Source organism: Asterias rubens, chromosome 15 (genome assembly GCF_902459465.1).
Source record: "Asterias rubens chromosome 15, eAstRub1.3, whole genome shotgun sequence".
In the NCBI taxonomy this organism is placed as follows: domain Eukaryota; kingdom Metazoa; phylum Echinodermata; class Asteroidea; order Forcipulatida; family Asteriidae; genus Asterias; species Asterias rubens.
The window spans coordinates 4,551,970-4,573,746 of NC_047076.1; the positions used below are offsets into that span (position 1 = coordinate 4,551,970).

Genomic DNA, 21,777 nt, shown 5'->3' on the forward strand with positions numbered 1-21,777 from the left:
CCAAGCCACGGAGGGCCTTGACAAAAGGCTATTATATTTTCATTCTTAGTGTTCGGCTTTCCTTTGAGGCAGGCAAACTTGAGACAGGGTGAGACGAATCCGGGGCATATGGGGCATTGTGCGTCTCTTTGCGTGCTTGGAATTAACTCATGAATTCTTCAGATGATTTACAGGGGACCGAGGGCCTGCCATCTCATGCCCACCGAGGCTTGCTCCGTACGCAAAGCCAGAGCTGTGTATTGAGAGAGTTGCGACATGGAGAGACAGTTTTCTTTGGTCACGTGGTTGGTAGACGCCATGTTGTCTCAAAATGCAGCACAACCCAATGGGCAGACTAGTCTAGCACCCCGTGTCTTGGGGAACAAGGGCTTCTAATCGCGAGTTGTCGTAACGTCCCTCCCAATATACGGCTCTGCGCCAAGCCAAATTGTTGCGCCATCTACCGGTGACCACTTTCACTAAACCATAGGGCCCAGAACTACGCAAATTATTATTTGCTGAGTCATGATAATTGTTTTGCGGCGTTATCGCTAAATTTGTGCAAAAAGAAGTTGCGATATGCGATGTCACTTCTATTTTGTGGTGCCCTGTGTTTTTGCTGTGATGCTCTCTGCAAAGTTCCATTTCAAAAGTCTGTTTCCTCATAGAAGTTCCCTCATACCATGGCCAGAGAAAAATTGCGGCGGTGCCCGATTACAAGAACAAAATCATTACGTCACGCTCAATAAAAGAGTTTGTCGAACTAGCGTCAATGTGACGACACAATAATTTGATAACGCGCTGTTCGACCTGCCAGTCAACCAAACGCGCGCACAACAACTCGCCGCAACTACACATAATTATTTCTACAGTCAACAAGAGCGTGCACTTTTGTCAGCAGTGTACACGCAAGAAGCACCTACCCTGGCTGAACCTTTTCACGGTTGCTGCACTCCTTAGTGCCAAAAAGGGGGAAACTGGCCAAGAAGTTTCGCAGAAAGTCTGGCCTGATTACCTCCCATCGAATCGGCAGTCTGGTGTGCCGGCGAACTTCTTACACCATGCAGACACTTCATCTACTCTAAGAAGTAATAAATAGTAGTTTTCCAAAGGATCAGTTGGTGGGAAGGGGGAAAATGTCCTTTGTAAAGATGAAACCTCCGGCGATGTTCATGAATCGGGTGTCTCCGATGGATGACGGGCCCAGGGAAGGGGGAGGGGAGACGGCAAGCAGTCAGCCGAATCACCAAGTACTCACAGTGGAACAAGACAACACCGGTATTGCTTTAATTATTCACTGATACTTTCTATTGTTAAACCATTTGATTTCACAAACTCAGTTGCCTTCCCAGAGTTATCAACATTATAATCAGAATTGCTAAACACAAAATAATCACATCTAATAACTGCTTGATTTTTAAAGAGTGAAAACACAGTCTAACTGGACAAGATTTTTCTTAACAACTCAATGCTTAGGGGGAAGTTATACGGTTGGTCACTCTTCAAACTAATGACACTAAAAAGCGTTTACCTTCCCTAAAATGACTTTTGTTTGTTTGTAACAACTTCAAGGTAACCGGGCAAGGAGTGAGATGGACGTCCTTCAGTCTGTCCTCGACATGCCGTCAAACGCTCCAAAGAAACGGCGTTCTTCCATGTCGGCAGCCATCGGTGCAGCGTTTACCCGGGAGAACCTATTCCACGCCTCGGAGAAAGAATACGTCAAGAAGATCTACCGTAGCGACAAAGCATTGAAGGAAGAACAACAACGTCAGCAAAACATCGATCGGTTCGTCATCCATCCTTTCAGCAACTTCAGGTATTTGAAACTTTTGTGGCTGTTTTCATCAGTTATCAATATCTGGCATTCACTCGTTTTCTAGACGAGTATGTTTTGACGGTATTTTAAAGCCATTGGACCCTTTCGGTAAACACTATTGTCCAAGGCCCAGCCTTCGTGTATCACAACTTCTATATCAAATAACAAACCTGTGAAAATTTAGGCTCAATCGGTCATCGGAGTCTGGAGAAAATAACGGGAAAACCCACCCGTGTATCCGCGCGTTTCGCCGTGTCATGACATGTGTTTAAAATAAATCCGTAATTCTCGCTAACGAGAATTTATATTGTTTTACTGTTTTCTCAAAAAGTGAAGCATTTCATGGAATATTATTTCAAGGGAAGTCTTTCACCACTACCTTCTGTAAATCCTGTAAGTTATTTGTAAATCTGTGATTTTCTTTTTTCTGTACCGAAAGGGTCCAATGGCTTTAACAGATGGACATTTGCATCGGGGATAAAAATATTAATTTGGTTTATCCATATCAGTACTTTCCCGAGGCATACTCGGGTGTGTGTTTCGAACCCACGACGGTATGACGGATTGTTGCTGTGTATGTTTAGTGTGCTGTGTGCTTGGTTGACCTGTAATATCGCAGTAGCAATACAACGTGAAGGAACATGTTTGATGTATGAATGGCAAGGATCAATTTATGTTATTCAATCGAAAACTTAGCATTGACAATCATGTCCAGATAGTTCATATAAATCCTATGTTGATTCTCTTAATGTTGTTCTCCCTAACATGGAATGTTTTAAGCAATCTTTTTTATTATTCTGGTGCTGCAATATGGAATAAGTTACCAACTGAGGCCCAAAATGCATCGTCTATTGGTGGTTTTAAAAATATCTATAAACAAATCAATTTTTAAGTATATTTTAATCCTCATGTTGTCTGGTTTTTAAAAATGTTAAACCCTTTTACTCTGACTGTTTGTATTGTTTTGTTTACACATGACCATAATGTAAAACAGCTTTTGTGCTGATTTTTGTATCCTGTATAAAGATTTTTAAATAAATAAATAAATAAATAATGCATAGTTGTGCTACCTTACAAAACCCGTTCCACGCCATCTTATTATATCAATTAGTTGTTGTCCAAATTGTCTTCTGGAATGAAGGTGGTACTGGGACTTACTGATGGTTCTTCTGATGGCGATCACCCTAGTCATCCTGCTTATCGATATTGCCGTCTTTAGTGAGCAGTTCTCCCTCCAGTACAGTCCTACGCATAGTTTAGCTACCATACAAAACCCGTTCCACACCATCTTATTATATCAATTAATTGTTGTCCAAATTGTTTTCTGGAATGAAGGTGGTACTGGGACCTACTGATGGTTCTTCTGATGGCGATCACCCTAGTCATCCTGCCTATCAATATTGCCTTCTTTAGTGAGCAGTTCTCCCTTCAGTGGAGCCTGATGAACTGCTTCACGGATAGTTTCTTCATGGCGGACATCGTTCTCAACTTCTTCACCGGGGTCGTCCACCACCAAAACGAGGAGGTAGATTAGATTAGTTTATACTTTTTTTTTTCATGATGAAAACATGAAAAGTGTTTTCCTTGAATAAAAAAACACTCGTTAAACACAGCCACAAAAACAATCTTATACAATCAAGAGAGAGGTAATTAAACCAGTCAAGATGAAAATAAAAGATTTGTGAGTGAGAACAGTAAGGCACGCCATCAAGAAATGACAGCTGTGGCTACGGCTTGGTCGAAACGCTCTTAGAACAGCCATAGCCGCCAATTGGGAACTTTGGACTGCTAGGTGGCAACAGATCTGGGCCCAATTTCATGGCTCTGCTTACCGCCGAATTCTGCGCTTACAATAACGATCCCCCGCTGACGTGCAAGTGCCGAATTTCTGCGCTAGCCTGTAAGAGTAGAATGCCTAGTAACGTGGAGTACGCACGCACAGAGCCAATTATTCGCCGCTTACCCGTGAATTGGGCTTGCCGTAAACACAGAATTCCCTGCTTCCGTAAGCGCCGATTCTGTGCTTACGGTAAACAGAGCCATGAAATTGGGCGTAGGTGTGTTACCATTTGACTGGTTTTAATGAAGTTATCGTCGAACATCACAAGGCGAGACGGACACTTAAAGTTGAGGTCTACACTAATACTCAAAGACCGAAGAGTGTTTGGGGCTATATCCCCGGTCCAAAAAGTGGTGAGAGTACGTCCCCTCCTCCATGAATATAACCATTTACAGAAAATCTTTTTTCTTATTAAAGGTGATTTTGGATCGGAAGAAGATAGCTATCAAGTACCTGTGTGGATGGTTTCTCGTAGATTTACCGTCCTCGTTTCCGATGGATTATTTCTATCTCATCTTCAACGGAGACTCCACGTTCAACGAGACCGCTCTCAAACTCCGTGCACTCCGGTATGGAATCTCACACGTAATCATAAAATTATAAAAGCTGAAAATGGCTTGTTGTGGCCGAGACAGTTAAAGGCAGTGGACACTATCGGTAATTACTCAACATAATTATCAGCATAAAACCTTACTTGGTAACGAGTAATGGGGAGAGGTTGATAGTATACAAATTAATATTGAGTGGCTCAGAGTGGAATGGGAGGAATATTATCGCAAGGTAAAATTTGGACTGTTCCATTTCACGAGGCGAAGCCGAGTGAAATGGAACAGTCCACATTTTACCGAGCGATAATATTCCTTCCATTCCACGAATTAAAGCCACTCAATATTTGTTTTATATAACTGACATATAGATCCATGTCATTTGATGTATTTTAAAAGTATAACATTATGAAAAATCACACAAATTACTGCAACCAAAAATCATATAGCGATGCACAAATTGGATCACAACCTTTTGCACAGGTGCTCCTTTGTTTTAGCAGCGGCGCGGCGGCGTTGTACTGCTCAAAAACATTGGGAACAAGGATGATCCTAACTGTTGAATGGGAAATGATATTCCCCCGTGGGCGAATAGGTCTTTTTGATCGCCGGTGCGGATGGGAGTAATAGTGAATGTCACGTGAAGTAAGTTCCACCAATCAAATGACAAGGATCTGTATGTCAGTTATATAATATAAAATATTGTGAGAAACGGCTCCCTCTGAAGTGGAGTAGTTTCGAGAAAGAAGTAATTTTCCACGAATTTGATTTCGAGACCTCAAGTTAAGAATTTGAGGTCTCAAAATCAAGCATCTGAAAGCACACAACTTCGTGTGACAAGGGTTATTTTCTTTCATAGTTATCTCGCAACTCCGACGACCAATCGAGCTCAAATTTTTACAGGTTTGTTATTTTATGCATATGTTGAGATAAAGCAAGTGAGAAGACTGGTCTTTGACAATTACCAATAGTGTCAATTGGCTTAAAGGCACTCAATTTTGGTAATTTAACTCAAAACATATTTTTTGCATATAAACTTACTTGGTAACGAGCATCATTTCCAACAATGGTGTCACATTCTTATCATTATAGGTTGGCGAAGGTTCTTAGCATCCTGCGTCTTCTACGCCTAACACGTCTGCTACGATACGTTCACCGACTGGAAGAGGTAACGTTGGGTAGACGAGCAGCTAGGCCATAACAATTGTATTATCAAACTATTACTTCTGTAAGAAGTAAACTTTAACTATAGCTTATGTGAATATTTCGTCAGTAAAGTACACTTTGTTGGCAGGTTCTGAACATTGAGGGCGCTGTGATCCGCATCGTCAACCTCGTTCTCGTCGTGTTGGTAATGATCCACTGGAATGGCTGTGTACAGTTTCTAGTTCCTTTCTTCCAGGGGTTCCCAAAGGACAGTTGGGTCGCAATCAGCGGGCTTGAGGTAGAGTTGAAACTATACGGTTGACAAGATAAAGCGCAGTCGAGTCCAAACCGACTATTTGTTTTTAAAGACACAAACAAAACATGTAACACACACGAAGGTATAATGAAAGCTTCATAAAATTTCAAATAATATTAAAAATCAAGACTTGCAAAAACATGTTATACTAATAGATTTGAATTTCTCAAACAATTATTGAGAAAAATCCGCTTGCAGAAAAAAGAAAAAAACGAAGAAGTTTCAGTTGTAGATAAATGTTGGAGGAAATCCCCAGAGAAATATTTCAGGGAAAACCCATGCAGTCAGGTACTATAAAAATAGGGATTCGAGCCGGGGTCCAAGAATTGGAAGACGAGGAACGATTCCACTATGCCAACCCAATCACATTTTTGTTTGTCCAATCAGAATGCCAGCAAGTGGGAGCAGTACTCGTGGTCTTTCTTCAAGGCGATCTGTCACATGTTGAGCATAGGCTTCGGTCAGCATCCACCGCATAACCTCACTGAGATGTGGTGTGCAACCTTGAGCATGATGCTAGGCGCAACCTTCTACGCTCTCTTCATTGGTCATATGTCCACCCTCCTGTTGTCCATTGACGCTTCCGGACGCATCTACAACGAAAAGGTACGAGTATGTTTCTAATTCTATGCCAATCAAGCCAGGAACACCGAGGCGAACCCCTTCTATGTTCGTTACGTAGTATCTGGGTTAGTTTACGTGCGTTACACAACACACGGGACCAACAGCTTTACGTCCCATCCGAAGAACGAAGCATCGTGGTTAAGTGTCTTGCTTAAGGACACTGGTGTTACGACTGGGACTCGAACGCACTCTCTACTGATCAGAAATACCAGGGCTTGAGGCCAGTACTCTTAACTAATCGGCCACGACACGCCGATGAAAACTTGACTGTCTTTATTTATTTTAAAAGGTAAATAATTTCATACTTTTGACAAAATATCGATTGGACTGTTTTAATTTGCCTACACAGATAAACCAGGTCAAGGAATACATGAGGTATCGTAAGATACCAGCGGAAACCCAGGCACGTGTACTGAATTATTATGAACACCGTTACCAGCGAAAATACTTTGACGAGGCCGCCATCTTGCGCCAACAGTCGACTCCATTGCGAAGGGTACGTACTGATGCAGGAGCAAACTAAAACACAGTTTTTATGTTTTATACAAGCGTGTAAAGTTGTTTGCAATGGGATCCCATTGACAAAACAAGGACACTAACAACAAAAACATCAACGACGACGACGACGACGACGACAACAACAACAACAGTAAAGCAACAACAGCAGCAGCATCAACAACATCAACAACAATATCGACAACAGCAACAACCACAAAACAGAAACTTATAACACACACACAAAAACATATTCCTATGGCTAACCCGAGTGCGTAAGACGATTTGAACCTATAATGTGCTTTAATGCAGAGTGTTCAAGTTTATTTTGATGGGTCAGCTGTAAGGTCTGTGTCATACGAAACAAAATAATGAACCAAATACAAATCACAGCAAAACATATTCTTAAACACGTTGTCCTCATTCGGCGAAGGGATTTCCAAGTGAAAAAAAAAAAAAAAATTCTGAAGGATTTTCTGAGGACCTTAAAGCACTATTCTGATAAGATTTTGCACTCTGCTTAATTTATCAGGAAATTGTACAGCACCACCTTCGTTCACTCGTCAAAAAGGCAGAGTTCCTTAGTAAATGCAGCCCTAGTTTCGTCATTGATCTGATCGAAAAGCTCCACTTCGAGGTATATTTAGCCGGTGACGTCATCATCAAGGCTGGTAGCCGCGGCAATGCAATGTACTTCATCGAACACGGAACCGTTAAAATCTGCGTGGATGATCGGGTAGTTGGTACCCTGCAGGACGGAGACCACTTTGGTGGTAAGTTGGAAGAAACCCAAAATTTCATTTTGTTTTCTTGTTATTAACAAAAAATAGTAATATTGACAAAATCACACACGCCCCCACGCGGTCAACAATCCTGTAAAAAAAATGCGGTTTGGTTATATCACTCAGACTTCGCTCGGCGGCCCCAGCGTCTTGCCTAAACTACTACTGCCTCCATGCATTTACCAAAGGCGCTGGTATGGGCAAACGTATTAAGCTGCCATTGGTTAATTTTAAGAATCTGTGCAAGCTGGGTAGCCAATCACAGCAGTCAGGGATACACCTGGACCAAATTCCATCTGCTAAGCACACACATTTTGCTTAGCATGAAATTTCGTCCTTGATAAAAACAGGACTACCAGCCAAATTTGGTAAGGTTTGTAATCCTGTTTTTATCAAGGAAGACATTTAATGGTAAGCAAATTGTTGGGCTTAGCAGCTCTATGGAAGTTAGCCCTGACCGCTGGGGCTGAGCAAACATTGAGACTAAGCCTGAACATCTGACGTCACACTGCCTCCATGGCAGGTCCTTACTATCTACCGTTAGACCTCGCTTGCCATTCGTCGAAGTTTTTTCTCCCCAATATGGATGAGCAACACTTTCGAACTTAGACTTGACTCAAGTCCCAATCCCGCGCCATCCCCAGAAAACTACTGTTTTGTGATGCTCTGCATTCCCCAACCTGTTCCGCACGCGAGCGCGCACTGTTCTGTATGCTACGGGTTGTTTGATTGAAAAGTTGGCGTGATATGCTTAGGGGCCTCTCACACGAGAATGGGACTTAGAATCAAGTCTAATTCAAACTGGGTCCCCGGTTTGATTATGGTTGAAACAATGAATACACTTGACTTTCATAGTAAGTCCATGATAGTCACATCCCAAAACATCCATAAACGTAAACGTACAAGCATCCATTTGGTCCCAGTGTGGTGATTATGACAACAATAGCACTGTTATATGGTGTTCTATAGACAACATATCGCGTCGCCGTCGCCGTCGCAGTCGCTGTCGCCGTCGCCGTCTTATTGTGCCCATTAACTTGTGCATAAAACCCGGTTCAGGGACGGCGACGAAAATGTTGTCGTCATTGCATCCACGCATGCAGTTGCTTCACTGTGTGCAATTATCATGGTTTACGGTTTATCACTGCTAGTTTGTGTGAAATGGGCGTGGCTTACATTCCAGTTACGTCAAATGAATGAGCAGACGATCAGCTGCTGTGGGGAGCTTCGAAAAAGCGCGGTTCAATTCAAGTCACAATTGCACTGTTTTTAAAGAGCAACAAACTTGGACATTCCACATGTTCCAATGTAACAAAGGACTACTCTGACAGGATTAACCCGTGCATGAATTCAATTCCATGGACATACGAAGGCAAACTAGCTGACCCCATTTCTTTCTCTTGGGAGACAACAGCTAGCTTTGTGTGGAACAAGGGGGCTTGCATAAGCTGCACAGTTAGAGAAAACTACGCATTGTTTTGGCGTCTTTTTTCAAGAGAATAGTCCAACCCAAAAGACTAATGCACTGCAAGTTGTTTTTTGGTTTATGTACGCGACAACGAACCGGCCATGGTGTTACTCCACTTCTCTCTACTGGATTGGGCCTCGTGTTTCAGATGAACTTACGGACAATTTCGTTATTTTTTTACCTAAACATGGAACTTTATTGGCTAACGTCTGACAGCCATTGCAAGAGAAAGTTATGAGTAATTTTGATGTTGAGCATGCAATCGGCGTTAGCTCCACCGAGTGGTCCGATGACTGAGAACTTTTAAACGCAGGATGACTCTTTTCAAGATATATATGGTGTTGAGCACTCGTTGGTGTGCGAGCTCCATGGAATTACTTTGAAATCTTGCCGACTTGGATAATGACTTTACAGTTTTGTTCACAAGACAAATCAACTGTTGGAGTGAAGGACGGGGCCTGCTGAAATATCGACAATTAATGAACTTGTGTGTTTGGTGTTTTTGTCTATGGATCTAACACGTGAAGGAAGGATGTACTCGAGGTAAAGAAAGTCTGTGGACAAGTGTTCAAGTGTGTGTGTTATAAACTTATAAAACAATGAACTTGAGAGACAATTAATTTGAGAGACAAATGAACTTAAGAAACAAAGAACTTATGTGAAGTGTGTTTTGTCTATGGATCTATGGGAAGAATGTCATCAAAGGCAAAGACATTAAGGCAACCATGGTAAGCGAATACCTAACTCGATTCCCTCCCTTTGCTAGCAGGTTTTTTCATCCCTTCTCATGTACAGGGTATTCTACGAGTACTTGTTGATGTTGTCAACTTGTTTTTTGTTCGTTTTAAAAATTAAATTAAATGGTTCTTGATATGGCACAATGGTCGCAGCCATGTGGTGCCTTCCCTGGACTCGAGAAAGTCCCAAATCAATGTGGCAATTGTCATTGGGTTGTTGGAGCAGCAGTTATGATGTTAGTTGTCATGATGTTTTTGAAAAATAGCAATAAATTAAGATTGTTGTTTAAGGTCTCAAAACAATAATTCTTTTTCTCTTTTATTTGTTAGTATTTGTCTATTAAGTATGTGCTACGATGCACGTACATTCCCATACCAGTAATTAGTTAAGGCTGCTTGAAAGAAAAACTGATAAAAAAGGGACTTTTATTTCAGGGCTTTACAAAACCTTACAACCCTAAAAAGTAGACAGTTAAAACGTATTCAGCTGAAATACACATTGTTTAAACTAGTTTGGTGAGACATGAAATAACAAGGTGAAACTACGAAAAAATCTCATTGTTTTGCAAACGTTTAGAGAAATGAGTGAGTTCTTGCTATTAGATAGCCCTGGTAGGACGTCAGTCAGTGCCACTGCACTGACGTCCTGTGTATAAAGGTTCTTTACAATGCGAACACAAGTTTGACTACAATTTTCTTTATTTTTTACCTGATTTGAGAAGCTGAAATTCCGTTCATATATTCATAGTGTCCCTCACTATATTCTCAACGAGTTCACAGCTAACAAATATATCTATGGAAGAAATTATATCTGAAAATATGTCGAAGTTCTGCACTGGCGATGTTGATCATCGTGTACCACTTGATAGTGTGAGCCCAAGTGCGCATGGCTTTGAGTACAGCGCATCATCTTGCCGCTGTTCACCGTCAAAACATGGTAGGTGCCGTTAACTCGCCTTCAACTCCTACAATATACATTTTAAAATCCAGGGGCATAAAATATTCCAGCTCAAATAGAATTTTCATAAATTTCCGGTTGAATTTCGGTTACAAATATCAATTTTTTTTTCTTAAAAAAAAAGAAATTCTAAGCGTGCAGCAAAATCGTCTGCCGCCGTCTTGCTTTTTCACAGTGCTTCCTGTAATGTGCGGACAACAGAGGGCGCGCGTATATTTTTTTTTCTTGGGACGGTTAGCATGCACTAATTTATGGTAAAAAGTGGCCTCATTTGTCCTAGGAAAAAAAAACCGCTTCAGGCTCATGAAGTCTTAGCACAAGACGTCAATGCTCGGTATCGCATAGTTCTGCGCTTTGTGTAAATTGCTCACCGACTATTATCCATCTGCTTAGTGTTTGGTTAACGCAGGTTGACAGCGTTTTGGCTGCAAATAGTAGGCCGCCAGTGATCAGTGCAAGAAAGTGTTTACACGGAAGTTAGTGCACGACGTGGTATCGGAACACGCTAATTTCAATTTTCTTTTCACAAAATATAAACACCAAAGGAGAAAATTCAACAATTTTAAATAATACGATCTTTGAGTTCCAACTACAAGGAACATGTGAGTAAAAGTTCAGACTCCCGAGTTAGGTAGAAATATTTTTAACAGATTTTTGAAAAAATTTCGCAATGGTACGGGACCTTTATACCCTGGACTCCGTCGCGTTGCATGCAACGGAGGAGTCCAACATGGGCTAGCTATTGGACAACTTTATTATGCAACTGTAAAAAGTTTACTGTAACGATTAATTCCATTGAAGTACACATTGTTCATAACATGTAAAGCCTGTCCAGAACATATAAAAGTTATCACGTAATGATGTCCTTTCATGAAGGGACACCTTGAGTTATTAATTTGCGTTGGCACACGTGTGATGGAACAAAACCGTGACAGCAATCGATCCAGCAACAAGTCTGATTACCTATTGCGCCGCCAAGAGTTCAGAAATGGCGACCGCGACGGCGACGGCGAAGACGACGGCGATGGCGACGGACGCGGCGTTGGCGACGCGACCTGTTGTCTATAGAGTACCATACTATTGGATATACGACTGAGTTAAGGGTTTCCTTGGACTTCTATTGTTAACTAATCCTAGATATTTTTCCAATGTGATTGATTATTATGTTTATTGAAATAATATTTATAGTTAGGAAATCCCCCAGGCCATTGGGCAAATTATTACATAGAGGACAAATCCCCGAGTAACACTTTGAACAGCCGTCGGAATCAAAATATACCGTTTGGAACGGTGTTGTATTGTACACCGGCTGCTAATTGCCAATTAGTAAAACTCCCTGGCATTGTAATACAAATCGTGTACAAAAACATACACTATTTTTACAGGTTTGGGTATTGTCAATTAGTCCCATCTCGGGTGTTTTGTTATTCCTACAGAAATTTCATTGTTAATTGATGAACGCCGAGTTGCGTCCGTGTTGGCGGACTCCACGTGCGATCTTTACAGGCTAGGGAAGGCCGACTTCGAAGACGGTAAGATTTCCCGCTTGAACAATGACGTCACGTAAACGTAACGCAAACATAACATAAACATAACGTAAACATAATGTAAACTTAACGTAAACTTAACGTTACGTAAACATAACGAAACGCAACCCAATACGTAACGTTACATTACATTGCATATTATTATTCGTAAAACAACGTAAGGTAACATAACGTGATAACCCGGATGAGGGCGCACTTTAATTCTAGATTTCATTTTGGTTGATGACCGTCTAGATCTGTATAGTAACGAAAGCAGACTAAAATCGAACCAAGAATGAATAGACTTACCCAAAGCTAGCGGGCGTTACCACGCGCTGCCCATGCTGGCAACGGCGAGGCTAGAACACAATCTAAAGTATGTGAAGGTCTTGGAATCAAGACTATACTAAACACATAGTTGGTGTCAGGCCATGCACAGCCATGCAGAGGCTACAGCGCCCTCTTTATGTCACGAATAACCATTTTGTGCTCGACAGTTCTTGAGGAAAACCCGGAGATGCGTGGAATTATGTCGGAGGTTGCCAAAGATCGTCTCCGCAAAATCGGAGCCAGTGTTCCAATAGAAGAGGAGGAGGAGGAGGAGGAAAAAGAACTTTCCGCAGTCGGGTAAAATATGAAAAAAACACAATTACAAATTATTCTGCTATTAGTAAAATTCATGTGGTCAATATGTGGTCACGTTAATTTCAGGTTTTTTTTTGTTTTTACAATTTTTTATTCAGACGTAGAGTCAGTTTGACTCTTTCAGAGGGAGTCATGTAGAAACCAAAACCCAAATGCTGCACAAAAATAAATAGCTTTGGAAAATGTAACTATTCAGTTTTGAATTAAAAACACACAAATTATTAAAGTTAAATTGTTTAGTGTTAATACATTACGCTCAATTCTACTTGGTATGAAAAGAACCAGCGTTTGGAGCTATTGCCTTCTACACTTAGCCCATCCCATAAGTGCAAATTTTCATCACGCTTTATGATGATGTCTAGCCCCCAAATGGGTATTGGAACAATAATTGGAGACTTTCCAACGCTAGGTGGCAGCAGACATACCCGGTAAGTCTGCTGCCCTCTATCGTCCCAGAAAGTCTCCCATTGGGCTCTTGTTTCATTTCAGCCAATCTAGCACGAGGGTTACCTTTGAGAGCCCATAATCCAAGCTCCAACACACACACACACACACTGAGAGCAAATCAAGACTGTCACAGAAAATGAACAACCGAATAGTTGATATTCGAATACTCGATAATCGAATACCCGATGGATGCACCGTTGAAACCAAGCACGATGAGGCAAATCAGCAGCACACAGATACACCACTTTTTAGTTTCGGATTTAAATAAGAAAAAAGAACAAGAAAAACTAACTTAAAAACCTCCTTAATTGTATTCAATATTTTTGTACACTTTGATTTTCGCCAATAAATCAAACTGCAATACAAGCATGATAAATATATTGGCCCTTAGAAAACACTAGGACATTTTTATGTACAAGAGCTGACCTACAAGGGTTGTACACACGATTAACATCGTTTTAATTAATTGGGAAACAAAATCAAAAATGAAAAGACAGTTTACAGTAGGAAAAATAGTAATATGATGCATAATTATGTCAAAAAAATGCATCTAGGTCTAGAATATCCTTTATCAGACTGCCCTATTGTGGTTCAATGTTTGTAATGCATTTATATAAAAAAAACCGCATGTTTGTTATTAATTCAACTATTTTCAGAATCACTTGTTATACGTATTTTGTCTTTGAAAGAAAAACACAAAAGAGAATTATTCAGAGCAGGAAAGGTAATGGAATTATCTTACTCACGTCATGACGTCATCAATGCATTCGTTATTCTGGTACAGCCAGATTAAAAATGGCATCGAAAACCCGAGAACGCGGTAATTTGTTTGATTCTTTTTGTATGCACCAGTATAAGTGGCAGACAAAATGATTGTCTGTTAAGTAGATGTAAAGTTTGCATCAGGGATAAAAAATATTATTTTCTCTCATGGAATCATAATAACTATACGGCTCACGAACATAAGTTGCAGACAAAATGACTTTCTGTTGACGTGGATTTCGTTTAAAACATAGCAATTAAGTAGTAACGCATCTATGACCGTGTTAAGGTTTTCAAAGCAGAAATTGTAATGAAAAACATAATAAAGATAGATTGCATCTGACGTCATTGGCCACCATCTTTGACATGAAAAACACTGGAGAGGTGCACGCGTGTATACTCTCGGCCAATGAAAAGCTTCGACGCATGTACGATTATCAAAAATGGCGGCCAGTGCCAGCGGTTCATGGGTTATTGAGACAACCACACCTTACACTATCAGTTGAAACCAGCTTCTTTATAATTTGATTCCCAGATTTCCTTTAAAATATTACTATACAATAAATTTTGAGTATTACTTTGAAATCACAATGAGTACGGCTCGCATAATGTAACCATCGATCGTACGCAAGGAGAAGCAACTGTTACACAAGCTAAAATAATCACTCCTGACATTCACTTTGAGCGTTATCATCCTTCCATTGATGTGATCTGAATAAAGAGCCAATGAGGCCTTCCGTTTATAACGCACTACATCATTGCTCACATTATTAAAGGGATACACCGGCCAAATTAGGCTATTTGGGCTACACAATAGACTAAGATATGACTTCAACGGTCTTCCAGGAATGAAGAAGAACAGTCCTTAAAAAAAATCATCAAATTTAGCCGTTTTTGAGCATTTTAAGACAAAAACGCAGGTCGCGTGATTGTTCTAACCAAAGAGTGGTACAAACAATCACGTGACCTTCCGGGCTAGTTTTACTTCCAGCCGTCTAAAAGTAACTTACTTAACCAAATTTAAATCTTTTTTTTTACAAAACTATTAACGAATAAATGACGAAAAAGATCATGTATTCAAATTATCGCTACAAAATGTAAACAATGGTGAAGAATCTAACGTGAGATTCGCATTCAAAGAGTCCGTGTAACGGAAGCTTGTTATTATGGCCCAACGGCGTGGAGCAATCAGAACGTAAGCCTCGGGGCATTATACCATACCGCGCATGCCGTGTCTCGTGGGGGGGGGGGGGGGGGCTGGAGGTGTAATCCCAGGCGCTATGAACTCCAAGCGTGCGGGTCTCGCCGTTAGCTTGGGAGGGGTTGGGAGCCAGACATCAAAGTACAGGTTTGTCATCGTGGATTTGTCAGTCGGTACACCTCGTGTCGATTCCGTTATTTCTTACGATCGCATAATGCTCTGTTTTGTTTTATGGCTCCTAGTTTCTTTTTGTTATGAGTTTTCAGGTAATTAAAAAATTCAAAACGTAGGAATACCGCATTTTGTTATATTGACAGTGTTTGTGTGAGTAGCTTAAAAAATGTTTTACAAAGAAGAAAAGATAAGGTTACGTTCTAAGCTACACAGCTACTCAGCTACGCTTACATTCCAAGTTTTGCTTACATTCCTTCAAGTTACGCTATAATAACAAATGGTACGCTTTCAATCCTAATTCAAGTTAAACGCTTACGTTCCATACGCAGCTACGTTCCATACGCAGCTACGTTTACGTTCCAAAATACCCAGCTACGCTTAAGTTCCAAGATATGCTTACGTTCCAAAAAATATGGCTACGTTCCAAAAGATATGGTTACGTTCCAAGCTGCACAGCTTCTCAGCTGCGCTTAATCCAAGATACAATTAGGTTCCAGTTACGCTATAATCAAAAGGTACGCTTTCAATCCCGAGTCTAGCTAGGCTTACGTTTCATACGCAGCTACGTTTACGTTCCAAAATACCCAGCTACGCTTACGTAGCAAGATATGCTTACGTTCCAAAAAATATGGTTACGCTCCAAATAAAACGGTTACGTTTCAAGCTACGCAGCTACTCAGCTACGCTTATCCAATCCAAGATATGTTTAGGTTCCAGTTACGTTATAATCAAAAGGTACGCTTTCAATCCAGAGTCAAGCTAGGCTTACGTTTCAAGATTTGCAGCTACGCTTACGTTTCAAAATACATTCTCACAAGGACGCTTTTGAATCCCTCAAGATGCACTCCCCCCCCCCACCGAGATAAAAAATCTTTCACTGTGAACAGGGCCCATTGATCAGTTTCATCTGTTTAGCAGAAAATACTGCTTACAAATTTTCTTTGCTGTTTAAAAATTTAGTCTGGCACCAGCCAAAAGTTTTCAAATTTAATTAAAATTTGGCTGGTAATCAGTTTCAGCTTTGCAATACTATTTTGTGCTAGGCAAATTTTGTGCCACTATGAAGGCATTATGAAATTGGGTCCTGGCACGTCGGGAGCACATAACGCCACGATCGCATGCCAAACTGCATCATGGCTATGCGGTAGTATGCCTAGTTAATTGGGGCCAGGAATGCTTTATTTACTTGTCCCTGTCCCATCATATTCTGGGTTAGTTTCTTTGTGTTCTTCGTGACGATCTTTGGATGTACGTCGAAGCACGAAGGTCTACCTCCATCGTCGAAGGATTTGCCTGATCCGTTTGTGCTGGTTGTATGGATAGACTGGATCCTTATGCTGCGTCATAGTAAAACGTTGCTATAAACAAAGCACCAGTCTACTTACAACATCCTGCGACAATGTCACGAAGATTTGACAGTTGCAACGGCTGGAAACACGTATACGCTGGCCTTTTACCGCTTTGGTTTTTTTAAATCATTTTTCGTTAAATACGTGACATTTTGCGTAAACGGTGAGCCGGTGTGTCCCTTTAACACTGGCACTTGCTGTACAAGTCGAAACCCACGTTCAGTATTATTAACAGTAGAAGACTGATTCCAGTGGGAATGATAAGTAGACCCATGGCGAACTCTCTTGCTCATTAAGAGGAAGCGATCTTGTCTTTAAAATTGCATACTACATCATCATTTTTTGTTACCAACGAGTAATCCTGTCATTTTACACCATAAGTGCTTACTGTTTCAAGCGGCTTTTAAGCCGCTTGAAAAGCCGTTTAAAAACGGCTTTTCCTCTGTCATTGTAATTATATCAGTTAAAAGTAAATGCTAAATCATTAGTATGTAATCCGTGTTGGGCATTCCCCTTTAAATGCAAAATATAACTTTTGGTTTTTAGAAGTGTTCGAAAACTTAACTATCACGTGGTTGCGTTTTTGAGATATCGCCGAAAATCCGGAGCAAATAATTATGTTCATACGCAGGAAAAATAATCCCTAATAAAACATCCGAGAAACGTAACTGACACTAAATTAATGCTTCTCGGCTGCAAAATGTCGGGCATAAAAACTGATATATTTGTGCATAACCAGATTACTTCGTAGTGATATGTTTCTCAAAATGGTCTATGCTATCAAACGCTGCTGTAGGTGTCCAACCAATGATATGGGTAGAAAAACTAGCAATGGTAGCCATTTGAAAAATAATGTGAAAATTTACCTCCTAATAGTAAATACACTTTTTTTTTCAAAGGGCAAAATAAATTTGATACGCGAGGGCCCTATCAGCCAAATATCTCCTTGTGAAATTCTCTGTGTGTCACATTCCATAATGATGAAATTAAAAGGCACAAGTTCTTCCCTTTTTCATCTGACGTACATGACATATTATTCATTAAAACCCTCCAGGATGAGCTTCGGATTGTAATCTTAAAAAATGTGCGCTCAACTTTAAAAGGAATATCATTCACAGTTTTGTCCCGGAGTAGTGGATTCTTGGTACTCTCAAGAATTAGGTAACTTTAGTATTAAACACATCAAAAGAATCCCCGAGTGAATTGTCACCGCGGACGGAAATAAAAAAAGAACCGCCCGTGGAGCTTAACAGAGAAAAATCCACCCACAAACCCAGAGAATTAGTTCAACCCGTCAGTGGAGATAGAGTCTTTGGCCTACGGGCCAGTCTTATTTCGAAGCAGCGGTGATGTCTAAAATTGCTGTAATCTGCCCTGCCTAACCATCGCATTAGTGTTCGAGTATACCGTCACCTGAGGGTTTTTTACCCGTTCTCTTTCACGAGCATGGAGGGAGTCATATCTCGTTGAAATGTCTTCGGATCATTATCGACTTGCTCGCTATTTTCATCTTCTTCTTGTTGGCAAGAAACCTCTGAGAATTGTCAAGATTCAGGTCTTTGAACCAGTACAGTGCACTGAGTGTCGGTGTAAGCTTGCTTTATATCTAGTTTGTCATATAATTGATGAAGGGAACGGTAGGCTTCTTCTTCTTTTTCTTCTTGGTACTGGATTGTGATGATGTGGCCTTCTTTATACCCCTCCCCAACCACACATGTAAATCTTGATATCGTCAGGTTCCTGTACCTCATAAGCAATTTTCTCAATTTAAACACAATTTTTTTTTCCTTTTAAGTTCTAGTTGTTACCTTGATCACAATAGCAATCTAAATTTATATGGCTCTGCTTACTGTGGCATTCAGCGCTTCTGTGAATGTTAATATGTCACACGGGCCGTAAGGTATAAGCGTAGAAATCCGCAGTTAGCAGAGCCATGAAATTGGGCCTTGGTCAATAGTATAAAGTATCATCATCTCAAACTCAGACAACGTGCTCCTCCCGTCATTCACTTCAGTGTAACCAAACCCATTCAATTCAATTCCGATTTTTAAATATAAAAGGATAAAAAACACTGAACAAAAAGACACACAGACACTGATCAAAATCCCAGTTTGAAATGAATTGAGGTTGCAATAACAAATAAATGTGGCTCCATTTTCGCCAATAGAGTTCAGATCTATCATAAGATAGAGGTTGAACGCGGATTTGACATTAGACTGCCGGTACTGATAACGTAAAGCCTACATATCATTTCAAGACCAAGAAACAAAATGAGTAAGATTATTTTCTAGTCGTGTCTGCGTTTTTTTTTTTTTTTTTTTTACTTTACTGCTATTCCTTTTTATTATTTTCTGCTAGGTTCAATGTTCTTTTCGAGCGGGCAATCGGTCATCCCACAAGGTGTTTTTAATCGTGACAAAGCTTCTGCTCAAGAGTGGCAAAATGTTTGCACCTTTCAGGAACTGTAACACCTTCAGCCTTATAATGAAATATAGACGAGGCCACATCATTGTTATAACAAGAAGAGACGAAATAGAGCCAGTGTTTATTACCACCTGGTCTCAAAAGCGCTAAAAACTGAAGCGGAAGAAGCTATCGAGCTGTGTATAGTAGGCGATACTTTAATTAAGCCCGATTGAGCGAGGTTTTAGACTCGTATAACGGTCTCTCGTCTTAAGAACATAAACACGGTGTTAATCAGTGGCAGCTTGGCCACCGTGTATGCGTTTCTTAATTAATGATGTTTCTTCCGGCCCATCTTCCTGTACATCACCTTTCTTGTTGGCCTATATAGTTTGTTTCTTGATTGTCGTTTTTCTATCTTGTTTGGTTATAAAGGTGTCGTCGCGGGTTGATGATTGGGCCTGTCCCGATGGGATTTCAATATCATAGTGATTTACGTAAAACTCAACATATTTAGAAATTATTACTGTGATTAAATATGAACTTTTTGGGGGGTAAAGAAAATTTGCGCATTTTCACCGTCCCTTATTGGCCTAGTGTGTTTCTATAGTCTTTTTCTTTTTCTTGTTTGTTTATAAAGGTGTCGTTGAGGGTTAATGATGGGCCTGTCCCGGTGGAGTTCAGTATAAGTGGTTTATTTAGAACTCATCATCTTTTGAATTTATAACTGGGATGAAATAAAAATTATGATAATTTTTCCCCAAAAGTTATGGAAATGGAATTATATGGAAATAATATGCCTAAATTTGCGATCCTACTCCATCGCTTCACTTTCCTTGTTGGCCTGTTTTGTTTCATTATTGTCGATTGTATTATTGTATTAATTCAACACATATAGAGATTATAACTGGGTAGAATAAAATAGATCTTTCGGATATTCAATATTTTTCAAACAGGCTTCGATTACCATTGTTATTCATCCCATAGGTTTTCAAAGGACAAAATATGCGATGGTCCAATAGCCGAATATACGTATTGTGGTTCAAACTCCCTGTTTGCAACATCAAAGGCAAAAGCACACAATCAACCATGGTGACCTGCACTATACAATTCATTATAAATAGGCAGATGTTGATTAATTTTCAAGAATAGTTCATTCTGTATCCAATCCTTTTCTTTGTCTCCAGCAATGGGGAGGCATTGTACTGGTAACAATGAGCAAGCTATTCTATTGTTCGGGTGTCATTTTATTCCACGCGCTCATTAATAATATAAAAAAAGGTAATATTTCTCCACGATTGTTTTGACAAGAGATACTGCTTGAGCAATACGAGTACATCAGCATAAAGGGTCTGTGTATACGTTTGGTAATGACACTGAACATTTATGCCAATTCCATATTTTTATTTTATTTTATTTTATGCAATTCGCCAGACACACAAGACCTGAAGGCCACTTCAAGGTGTTGGCTACAATTATTTTTCCAGAGGCCGTTGCCACCTACTCCTAGGGCTGAAACAGGGTTACACCCTTTACAGTCCATATGCATGGATGTAGGCTTGGGTATCATCAATCCGAATCCTGGCTGGTAGAGCAGAAAGCACTACCTCCCGAATTTTGTTATGATCAAAAGGTCGTTAAATGAAAAATGTAAATAAATTTGAAAAATGATCATTTTGACTTAAACAATTAATGTATTTTTTTGCAAAAATTTTACTTTGAAGACCACTCTTGATCAATAAACCCCAATTATAATAGGATTGACTGCTTTAAGTTGTAGCTGGCAGATTTCATCCGATCTCTCGCTAACATTAATAAAATCAGTGAGCTTTGCTGACTGTGTCCCACTGTGTCCCACTGGTATCATGTCTCACTGGTACCATTAACACTGCCCGGAGTTGCAACAAGTACATGTATTTATAACCATAAAAAACCTATCGGCCCACGCAATACCCGAAGCCCCAATTTTGTCGAAATGCTTGAAGCTTTAACAGCGACGTTGCAAACAATATCATACTCTACTCTCGCGTGTACTCGGCCCGTTTACTCCTGGGTGGAGAGAAGCAATTATTGTAAGTGTCTCTTGTTGAAGGACACACAGACCATGTCTACTTATGGATCTCTGTTAGTACCCCTAATCCGATTTAAAGTGCTTAGGGCAACAAAGTTTGCGCGCATTAAGAGGTTATTGCAGGACGTGGAGTTTTCCGTTGAGACTTTAAAGAGCATCTGTAGCTGCAGTTGCTTACATTTTGCAGTGGAACTGTTTTCTGCATGAACTCAGAACCAGGCCTCGTTGGGATTAAACCACTAGTTGAAAACCTCCTCACCACACATTGATTCCCTTATTATAAACTACGTTTAACCCAAAGTATTTGACGAAACCGATTCGCGTGCAGGACAAAATTTGTTGGTACCAACCTAGCAGGGGCGGATCCAGGACTTGGGGTGGGGAGGCGTGATTTATACATGGCGACTCTATCAGGGGTGACTTTGTAAGGTGCTGACTTTGTAAAGGGGTGACTTTGTAAAGGGGTGACTTATAAGGGGAGGACTTAGCA

The 21,777-nt window shown here is 40.4% G+C and overlaps 1 protein-coding gene across 1 annotated transcript; it reads left to right on the top strand.

Annotated features, from left to right (window-relative positions):
* The first annotated feature begins 1,130 nt into the window (after positions 1 to 1,130).
* LOC117300220 (potassium/sodium hyperpolarization-activated cyclic nucleotide-gated channel 3-like) lies at positions 1,131 to 12,899 on the top strand. The gene is made up of 11 exons (XM_033783947.1): positions 1,131 to 1,257; positions 1,552 to 1,798; positions 3,134 to 3,323; positions 4,056 to 4,207; positions 5,276 to 5,351; positions 5,478 to 5,627; positions 6,033 to 6,251; positions 6,619 to 6,765; positions 7,297 to 7,537; positions 12,146 to 12,241; positions 12,733 to 12,899. The coding sequence occupies exons 1-11, from the start codon at positions 1,131 to 1,133 to the stop codon at positions 12,864 to 12,866; spliced, it is 1,779 nt and encodes a 592-aa protein (XP_033639838.1). The 3' UTR covers positions 12,867 to 12,899.
* Positions 12,900 to 21,777: the final 8,878 nt, after the last annotated feature.